The sequence below is a fragment of the Abramis brama genome (assembly GCF_963993115.1).
Source record: "Abramis brama genome assembly, chromosome: 21".
In the NCBI taxonomy this organism is placed as follows: Eukaryota; Metazoa; Chordata; class Actinopteri; order Cypriniformes; family Leuciscidae; genus Abramis; species Abramis brama.
In genome coordinates, this window is record NC_139983.1 from 14,865,743 (window position 1) to 14,876,597 (window position 10,855).

The window sequence follows — 10,855 nt, forward strand, 5'->3', positions numbered from 1 at the left end:
ATGCTTGCAGGTACTCATATGCTTGTGCATTAATGTACATTACCTGTGTTTTCTCCTCAGTCCCTCAGGGAGTGATCCAGAACGGAGCTCGAATGATGAGCCAGGGCCTCTTCCCAGGAATCCGACCCCTTCCCATCAACCCCGTTGTCAGCAGGACAGCCACTGTCAGGTCAGTCCTGTCCCTCCAGGTCACTTTGAGCGCATTTCCTGTCTCCGCTGATTCATTACTTGATTGACAGGTTTATCAGCCAATCAGAATCATGCTCACACTGCAGATCTTGGTTCATATCTGATCTCTGCCTTTGACTCTGTGAAGTCTGGCAGCTTTTTCTTAGAGCAGAACAGCCAGGTCATTCACAGACATCAGCACACCTCCTTATTCAGGCTTAGGCCCTGCTCTTGCATGCATGATGTGAGATGAATAATTGATCACATACACTAAGTTTTTTAATGGCATGACCGAACACATGGACAGTCTGTCTTGCTGTGAAACATTCATAAGCCTGGGCACTAAAAGGTTGTAATTAGAACATAGGGCTCGAATAGGTGGAAAAACAGCAGAATCACCGGTTAAAATAGAGAGGTTTGCAGTGTCTAAGTGTGTGTGTTTGTATGTGCGCTCACCTAAAGTCCTCTGAACGACATGTCAAGGTCACATTTCACCACATCGTAATGTGTCCAATTTTACTTTATATATTAAAACACATAACAGAATAGTGTAAAAATTCCTTTTATTTAAAGGAATAGTTCACCCAAAAATAAAAACGTCCTTATTAATTACTCACACCAAGGCCATCCAAGGCTCTGTTTACACCTGGTATTAAGATGCGTTTTGGGCAATCGGATCACAAGTGGACGATGCTAAATACTGGTGTAAACAGGGTCTAAAACATTTTGAGCTTGTCCACTTTTGACCACTTCCAGAGGTGGTCGAAAATACATTAGACTGGATTGCTTTCATAGTCTAAACGCTCATGTGGTAGAATGTGTTCGAACAGCCACAAAAGGCACCTACTCTCCGCCTACTGAACTAAACATTATGGAAAGCGCACTCGCTAGATGGGATTTAAACTTTGTCGGCTCAATACCCAAGTTTGTTTTGACGACGGAAAACATACCAAGCACAATGTTCCCTCACAATTCCTTCAGTTTTTCTGTCGTCTCCAGTCACGTTCATATGTAAATTGCGTGAGCTTATTTTGTCCATTATAACGAAAGATCTGAAAAAGCCCATACATATACCCACCCATAGACCCTCCCCTTAAAGAAATCGGGACAGAAGTGGTTGAAAGTGGACAAAGACGGATTAAAACAGCAGGTATAAACGTGGAATGTCTCCCTCGTCTACTTGTGATCCGATCGTCCAAAACGCATATTAATACCAGGTGTAAATTGGGCCAAAGATGTATATGACTTTCTATCCTCAGCTGAAAAGAAAAACTATCTTCTTTTTTGAGAAAAACGTTGCAGGAATTTTCTCCATCTAATGCAAGTAAACGGGGATCAGTGTAGTCTATTTTTGATTTGATTTTGATTAACTTTATTAACTTAGTATAAACTTATTAACTTAAAATCTCAGGGGCAACTTCATGTAAATATATTAAGTCAAAGAGATTCGGCTGACAATTTTTTTTTTTAATGTGTTTGAAACGCAAAAGCCTTCCAAAGACAGTAAAATTTAAACTTTTGAACGTATATTAGCAGTAGGCTTTTTAGAAAGGAAAATTAAAAAGATAAAAAAGAAGTATCAATGAATTATAAATAATTTACAGCCCTTGTGAGAATAACATGTAATCATGTAATCAATAAAAAGTAACCGTAGTCCGATTACGAGTATCTTAAAATGTATTTAGTACTTAATTTTTGGAATCTACTTACGTAATCCAGATTACATGTAATCAGTTACTACCCAGCACTATATATTCTTTTGCATAGCAGTAACTGCATAAAGAAAATTTATACATATAAGTATATAAGTACAAAATATAAGTACATTTTCCCCTACTTTCCACATGCATTTATTTAGATATTATTTTGTTGTACAATAAAATTACTTTAAATGCTGTAAAACAAATACTAAATTATATAATTATAAATAATGATAAATCATACATCTAAAAATATTTTGTTTTTGTTTCATCACATCAATGAAATTTGCTTATTTGTCACGAAGATAATGTTGTATACATATATGAATCCCCCCAGTAAGATTCATTATTTTATTTGCATAAAACAAAGGCCTAGACCAGATAAATATGTCAGATTACCTTTATTATGATAAGAGCATTCAGCAACAGCTCTCCTTTGTCCATATGCACACACAGGGCCTCAGCCTCTCAGTTGCCGTATGATGCCCATATCGTGCAGTGACGGTCCAAAGAGTAAAACAGCCTCTTTAAAATGAGTGACACTGCATTTAGGCATTAATTATTGAAGCAGTTTCTTTAGCCTGCTGTGCTGCGGCTATAATTTATGAGTCATAAATGCACATATGAGGCAGGAAGTGGAAAAGCTCTTAGGATTATTTTTCGAACCACAGAGGGAGGTTTAGCGTTTCTGCAGCAAATCTGCAAAGTGCGTTCTTTTTCACTCTTAAACTGAACTGTGACCAGAAGCACAAAACAAATGTCATTGTAAAGACACTTCATTATTGTTTCTGAGAATAAGAGGCATAAACAGAGCTGAACTGTCTTTATTCTCTTATTTTTCATCATGTTATTTTACCGAAAAGTGGAGCGTTTTGTAAACCGCCAATTAATTCACTTTTTAATTGTTGTTGGTCGGCTGAAGAGGTGCTTCAAAGCTCAAGTGTATTTCAGAGACAAATGCTTACAATAATTGTTTTTAACATTTGAGGATGTGGTGCTTACCAACACCCAATACAAGTTTCATGAAAAAAGAAGAGCTGTGAGATGTGTTAACCACAGTTGTAGTTCTAGCATTTTACCCCGTAATCAAAAGAGAGAAAAAAAAAGAAAAGAAAAAAGGAATGATTAATAATAAGCACTGTTTCTTGACAATCAAATAAATGAAGCCTTGGTGAACATAAGAGACTTCCTTTTAAAATCATTAAAAGTCTTACTGACCCCAAACTTTTTAATGTACGCTATATGATTATTTAATTTCCTTTTCTCTTTTTTTCTTTTGATTTGTGGGTGAAATATGACCCAGAACTGGTTTTGTGATTTAGATTTACCCACTTTATACAATAACAAATGGACTGAATATTCATGTGTTCCAGAGGTTGTTGCCATCTGTGCAAAAAAACAGCAAAACATCAGTACAGAGTGTCCATGTTACACATATTATTATAATGAATTACTATAGTAGCATAATTACAAGCAGCTCCACAAAATAATTACACAGCAAGCGCATGTAGTTCATTTGTTTTACGAAGCACTTACACAGTACAACAAGAACAGCATGTGTGCGGTTTGCACTAATGCATCTCTCGTCTGTGTTAATAGGTCAGTACTCGAATACAGGATTACCAGTGACGGCGAGCCCACCTGTAACTCTCCATTGGTCAGCAGCGACCCCAAGGATGACCACACCTACAGTTTTGCCAAATCTTCCAGCTCGGACGTCGGAGAAGAGGCTCACTGTGATGGAAGCGAGGTGAGCTTCCACGCCAACGAGACTGGCAGCGATGTCGAGGACGACGACAAGAGCAAAATCAAGAAGGAGCCCAAAGAGTGGTCCGTGGACGCCCTCGCTCTGGCCCAGCACAAGAAACGGCAACATTTGACAAAAGTCAAACAGAGAGTGGCCAGTGACACTCTTCCTCTAAAAAAGAGGCGCACGGAGAAGCCTCCGGAAAGTGACGACGAGGAGATGAAGGAGGCGGCCGGGTCCCTGCTTCATTTGGCGGGAGTCAGGGCCTGTTTGAACAATATCACCAACCGGACGGCAAAGGGGCAGAAAGAGCAAAAATAATGAACAGACTGTATTATAAAGAGAGAGAAAAAAAAACATCACTTTGAATAGAATTTACTATTTTTTCTTTTCCCAGGACATCAGGTGAATTCTACTGATTTGTGGCAATATCAACAATCACTTTGTTTTCCTATCTTTATAGGTAACATTTTACTGAGGGTTTCTTGTTTTGGTTCACTTATTTTATTGTGTTTTCTTTCTTTTTTTAATCTACGGAGATTGAAGCCATAGCCTTCCCTTTTTTAAGATATTCAGCAAATTATTTCATTCTTCTGAGAGAGGAGAAAAAAAAAGTGAGAGCAAAATTTGCCCTGCCCCATTGTCATAGTGAAAAGTGAAACTACTCTTAATTTGTGGTGCAGCTCGCCAGAGTTACTGATAATTATAGGTTCTAGTAATCTCTGATGTAATATAAGATGTTTTAGAAGCACAGGGCAGTGCCAAAGACAATCCTCGGGCAGTTTCTGTGATGTCACTTCCCCTTGATGCTCTCGCCGTTAAAGGAGTCCAGCAGCATCGAGTGGAGAACACTCATGTCTGTAGTTGTCGTTTGGCTCGTATGAATCATAATTCACCACGATGAGAGTAAGCCATAAGCCTTTGTCAAAGTGCTTTTTGGTGGCAAAAGTGATGCATTTACCAATATGTCTTTCAAAACTGCCCACATTTTTTTTCCTAAGCAATCAAAATGAGTGATATTTTCCTTCTAAAGCGATAGTGGATGGTGATATTTCTTCTTCGGCACAATGAAAAGGAAAACTCTGAGCTAATGCTACAATACCTGCCAATTGTATTTTAATAGCGGAAAATAATGACTGTGGAGTTGTTTTGTGTTTGTTTGTTTGTTTGTTTACGTTTTCTAATTCTTTTTTTTGAAACCCTCGTGATGTAATAAGCAATTTCATCCAGTCAGGATAAACACTGTATAAAAGTAACACTAGACCATTTTCCTTTCTTAATTTAAGCAATGTAGCCAGCAGGATTTTCCAAATCGTGTTGCATGGGTTCTGTAAAGAAAAAGAAGACCGTTTTTTTTAAATAAAAAAATCAAAGTTCATGTAAGGTAAATAATGTATTTAGCATGGAGCATGAATTATTTTCATATAAATATAGATCCTAGAGAACTAAGGCACCGCCTCTAATTTCTATGCCGATAGGCCTAGTCTCTTTCGTTGTTTTTTTGTCGGTTTTGATTTCGATTTGTCGTCCTCATCGCCTTTGTGTTGAAGCAGGCATCTTCACAATTACCTTCTTCAGGGACAAACACTGACTGTTGGGAAACTCTCTCTGCAATACGAGGACTCGGGCTTGGGCCTTCTCGGTCCACGCTAACAGCCGCCCCTCTAACGAATACCCGCTACGTCAATGTCCGTGTCTTCAAGGAGAAGTTCGTAGTGAGTGTCGGTCCCCTGCTCCTTCCGGCTTCGTGCCTGCTTTTCTTCCATGTGTAATCCGGATGTGCGTGTCTGTGATTTATTCAGGGTCTTCCATTTTGTTCCACGAGACTTTGGATCTGCAGTACAAGTAGTTTTTTTGTTCCCGTATTTACATGTAGCACTGTTCAGGAGTCATCAGTATTGATTCAGTTCTCGGTACAGGCAGTCAGACGGATATTTACGCCTCCACACATATATATTTAAGCACTTATAGACGAAAACAATTGATATCAGAGCTCAGTGCAAACGCTAGTGTATATATTTTCACGACCTCACCGTATTGCACTTTTATTGTTTTAACGTACGGTAAAGAACTTAAGGATTCAGTGCCAAAGCCTGTAATGACTCTATACACATGCATACTTGATATGTTATTCATAAACATGTCAATGAGTTGTAGCATTTCTCTCAAGTACCCATGTATAAGATATTCTCAGTCATATTTGTTAATATCGCTCTGCATTGCTGTGTTTCATGAAGTCACACTGTCTTCCCTGTTCATCTGATGATGATAATGGTTCGACCTAATGTTTTGTAGCGTGTTGAATGTTATATCTGACCCATGAGTGTTAATGTGATGTCTCCAGTTGGCATGCCTTTCCCTAACCAAGCTAGACATTTCTTGACGTTTCCTCCCCACATCTACGCGAAATAACCCCAATTATAACCTTGTCTGCTGGTCTTTATCAACATCTGCCATATCACGTTTCTGTTCAATGTGCTTCAAACTGGGAAACCGGTAGCAGAGAGAGCTACGAGTCCTTTATACACTGCCTTCCTTCAAAGACAACACTCACTACGTAACTTTTCCTCTCCAGTTCTTTCAGAGGAACCTGAAACACGTTAAAAAGAAGAGCCAGCCAGCCAAAAAAAAAAAAAAAAACGTTAATTGGAGGCGAAGTGTTTCTTTTTTTCATTGTTTTTTTTTGTTGTTGTTGTTGATCGTTTTGTTGAAAGGTTCCTGTTAACTGCCATTCTGTTAAGCGTTTGAGTTGTTTAAGATGAAAGTAACGGAGTCCATTTGGTTTGTAATGAATTACTCGGTCTGATGGCATGTGCACCCTGCTAATATGTCAATATAGAGGCGTAATTGCACTCTGTATTTCCTTTGACTTGTAATCATATTGCCAAAGACAACAATTTTATCGATTAATGTAAATACCACTTTGTCCATTGCTACGACAAATTCTATTTGTTTTCTTTCATTTTATTTTTTTCTCCAACCCTACCATCAAGTTTCTGTGATGTATTGTCTTCCAGTTGCAATAAAAAAAAAGTTGCAAAGGTGATCTTGAACTAGCATGATGGTTTTGTGCAGCTCTAAATGCATTGTTGAAATTATTGCTTAAAATAGTCATATCTTAATATATCACACAACTCTTCAAGACGGATCAATACGTCATTTTTAACAGCTGATTTGGGCATTATGTTTAATAGGAAGTGAAACTGAAAAAAAGTATTAGCCTAAACTTAGGGTTCAGATTAGGTTCAGTCAGATTGTTTAAATATTTCTGAAAGAGGTCTCATATGTTCATCAAGGCTGCATTAAGTTGATCAAAAATACAGTCAAAAATAGTAATACTGTAAAAATGTTAAATAACTGCTTTTTATTTTAATGTAATTTATTTCTGTGATGTCAAAGCTGTATTTTCAGCATCATTCCTCCAGTCTTCAGTGTCACATAATCCTACAGAAATCATTATACAATTCTGATTTGCTGCTCAAGAACTTATTATTATCTTTTTATATACTTATTATATACATTTCTTATTATTATCAGTATTGAAAACAGTTGTACTGCTTAATATCTTTGTGGAAAGGATTTTTTTTCAGGATTCTATACTGAATATAAAGTTTTAAAAGCAGCATTTATTTAGAATATAAACCTTTTGTAACATTATAAATGTCATTACTGTCATGTTTGATCAATTGAATGCATCATTGTATAAAATGATTGGTCACACTTTAGATTAGGTTTCAATTCTCACTATTAACTAACTATTGTACTACTGTACAACTTTTGGCTCAATAAACTCCTAATTACTGCTTATTCATAGTTCGTAAAGTAGTTGTTTAGATATTGGGTAGGATTAATGGATGTAGAATATGGTCATGCAGAATAAGGCATTAATATGTGCTTTATAAGTACAACCAATATCCTAGTAATATGCATGCTAATAAGCAACTAGTTAATAGTGAGAATTGGACCCTAAACTAACTGGACCCTAATTTCTTTCTTAAACAAAAATCTTACTTGCCTTAAATCTTTCTGTTGGAAAATCTAGTTGCTACATATTAAAAACGTTAGACAATAAAATGACTCTCAATAACTTCCCACAATTCGTAAACCTTCACAAACCCTATGTCATCTTAATGTACTGATCCATTACTGAATGTCACATGACTGAAGATGAGAAACAGGAGCAGTGACTGTATCTGGAACATGACACAATTCTTAGATTGATCCTGATTGTCACTTCCTTCTCAGCAACCCACCGCCCAGCCCCCAGAAAACTTCACACACTGCAGATTAGCTGACGAAAGACTTGAATGACCCAGTAATATGAGTATAAGTTTCTTTGCTAAATTGAACACAATTTCCTGTCCTTCATAAATGGAACAAACATGAAATCTTAGGTTTGACAGTTTCTGATGTCTGATATTTGCATCGGAGTGAACTTTATTTACACATATAATTCAGATGCCATTTGGAAGCGTCCGTGGCCTATACTTAATCCAAGCCCCTGTTTACACCTGTTATTAAGATGCGTTTTGGCGATCTAAATACTGGTGTAAATGGGCTCTAAAACGTTTTTGAGCTTGCCTACGTTTGACCACTTCCAGAGGTATAGTTAACAATGCATTCGACCGGATTGCTCTCGTAATTTAGGCCCTGTTTACACGTGGTATTAAATGGCTAGTTCACCCAAAAATTCTATCATTAATTACTCACCCTCATGTCATTTCAAACCCGTAAGACCTTCATCTTCGGAACACAAATTAAGATGTTTTTGATGAAATCCGAGACCTTTCTGACCCCCCCATAGACTACAACGCAATTACCACTTTAAAGGCCCAGAAAGGTAGTAAAGACATTGTTAAAATAGTCAGTGGATCAACCTTAATGTTATGAAGCGACAAGAATACTTTTTGTGTGCAAAAAAACACCAAAATAATGACTTTATTCAACTATTTCTTCTCTTCTGTGTCAAGTCTCTGACGGTGTTCATGTTGTAAACAGTGCAGCGCTTCTGTGTGTATATCCAAATGTGTGTCCATCGTCTACTTGTGATCGGATCGAACAAAACAGATCTTAATATCAGGTGTAAGCAGGGCAAAAGAGTGCTAGTTTGGAAACACAACTGCACCCATGCTCGCCTGTGTTGCTATGCAACTGCAGGAAAAGAGAGACTGAAAATGTACAAGAAGCTTGTTGCCAGACACAGACATGCAGAGTTCATCTATTTTGCAAAGGTTACACACAGGTTACTGGAGCTGAGGTAACGTGCTTCGCTTTACACCGACGTAGTCTGGGGGAAATTCGATTCAAAACAAAACTAGACACCAAACAAATGTCATTATTCAATTTTGGCTGACTGTGCGTGTTATTGTGGAGTTTGCCACGCTTGTGACCTCATCATACAATCCCTGCAAACATCACACTGGCAGTCAAAAGGCTGTTTCATTTACTCAGTAAATCTATCTTAGCGTTCTTCTGAAATCTCCCACGAGAGCCGGCGCGCAGCCCCAAAACACACTTCCAAAAGACATATTGCATGTGTTTGTTGCCAAGGAAACAAAGCGAGGTGGCTTTCATTTCAGCACAACCGAATGTTTTTTTTTTGTCTTTCGGCAGCACGTAACATGAAAAACTGCACTGGGGTTTATCGCACTGTTTTGTCTGGGGAGCGGCTGCCCCCTTCATCACCTAAAAAGTTGTCGTCTCAGGAGGATTGTTTGGGTTTGGAGGACCCGACAACCAGAACTTGTTAGTCCTCAACCATTCTTCCCACCTGCAACTACTTCAATATTTATTCTCGTTTCCAAGGTAGCAGGAAACGGAGGTGCTCATTGGCAGCGCAAATCAATAAGTGCGCTCTCTTTGATGGAATGCGCCGCGAGATAATAACCTTTCAAATCTGCCACACGGTGGCTTCAATTTGTCGGTCCTTGTAAGTCAGACACAAATATGGGAGTATTACAGCAAATCTGTGGCATTAAGGGAAGAATGTTTGAATACATTTGCAAGTCCATACATCTTGCCTTAATCTCCCTGATTTGCATGGGGGCACAGTCAGGGATTTGAAGAGAAATTGGAATCTCTGGTACGACGGCTTCAGAAACGTGCCAGGACTTCATCAGTGAGGGCATGTGTTTCTACAATCACATTGTCCCTGAAATCACCAGGGTTTGGGCGGTTAGACTGTTATCTCCTTCACTGATGTATAATTAGTAAAAACCCTGGTTATGTTACCTGAGGTGACCCATAAACGTCATCAGTATTATATGTCCATTGAACTAGATTTGAGGTGCTAAAACATGGAAAGATTTAGTTTTAATAAAAAATTGCACGCTCAAGTTGGCTTCAGGTGCAGACAAATGCATAAAACGTCTGCATACTGATGTGTAGGCTAGTACAGTTGGGGGACTCGGACTCGAGTCCAATTTTGAATGAACTCGGACTTGTCACGCACTCGGATGAATTTGTACTCGGACTTAACACGGACATTTTAGACTCGGAAAAAGTCGAGTCCGGGCACTGGAGGACACAATATTATTCAAAAATGAAACGAAACTATTTGTGTTGTTTCAGCGTTGAGCATTGTAGCCAATCACAGACATGTATATTAAGCGCATGAACACAGTGGCAAATCAGAGGTGTTTTAGAGTCACCATGCAGAGAATTTGCTCAAAATGTATGATCAGAATCAACACGAGCTTTATCCTTTCGTAAATCCCCTCATAAACATCAAAGTATAGACGCGATATAAACTAGATGTACCACATGGCGGTACAAAATATGACCGCCGCTCAGGCCTGCACTGGCTTTCCACAAAAAGAAATGACGTGGAGCAATTTGGCTGTATTGCGTGTTTATGTATATACCTAAAAAAAGTAGTAGTATGTGCATGTCTGTCTGTGTGTGTTTGTATGTGTGTGTGTTTGTGTATGTGTGTGTCTGTGTGTGTGTGTGTCTGTGCGTGTATGTATGCGTGCGTACATGTGTGTGCACGTGTGTGTTTGTGTGTGTGTCTGTGCATGTGGATTTGTATGTGTGTTTGTATGGGTGTGTGTCTGTGCGTGTGGATGTCAGTGTGTGTGCATGCTTGCGTTTGTTTGTATTCCTGCATGTGTGTGTGTGACAGTTAGGGTTGCCAACTTCAGAAAAGGAAAATGCGGGACAATCGTGGTTATTTATAGGAAAATGAGGGACACTCAAAATATTTGTACTGTATCACACAGTGTACGTCATTTCAGTGTCT

The 10,855-nt window shown here is 38.5% G+C and overlaps 1 protein-coding gene across 10 annotated transcripts in view; it reads left to right on the plus strand.

Annotated features, from left to right (window-relative positions):
* foxn3 (forkhead box N3) overlaps positions 1-6,661 on the plus strand; it is a 93,551-nt gene extending 86,890 nt beyond the window's left edge. For all 10 annotated transcript variants that reach the window (XM_084096646.1, XM_084096644.1, XM_084096647.1 and 7 more), the window contains 2 exons: positions 61-169; positions 3,468-6,661. In XM_084096646.1, coding sequence (XP_083952772.1) covers positions 61-169; positions 3,468-3,936 — 578 coding nt within the window. In that variant the 3' untranslated portion in view covers positions 3,937-6,661. The remainder of the gene's footprint in view (positions 1-60; positions 170-3,467) is intronic.
* The last annotated feature ends 4,194 nt before the right edge of the window (positions 6,662-10,855 follow it).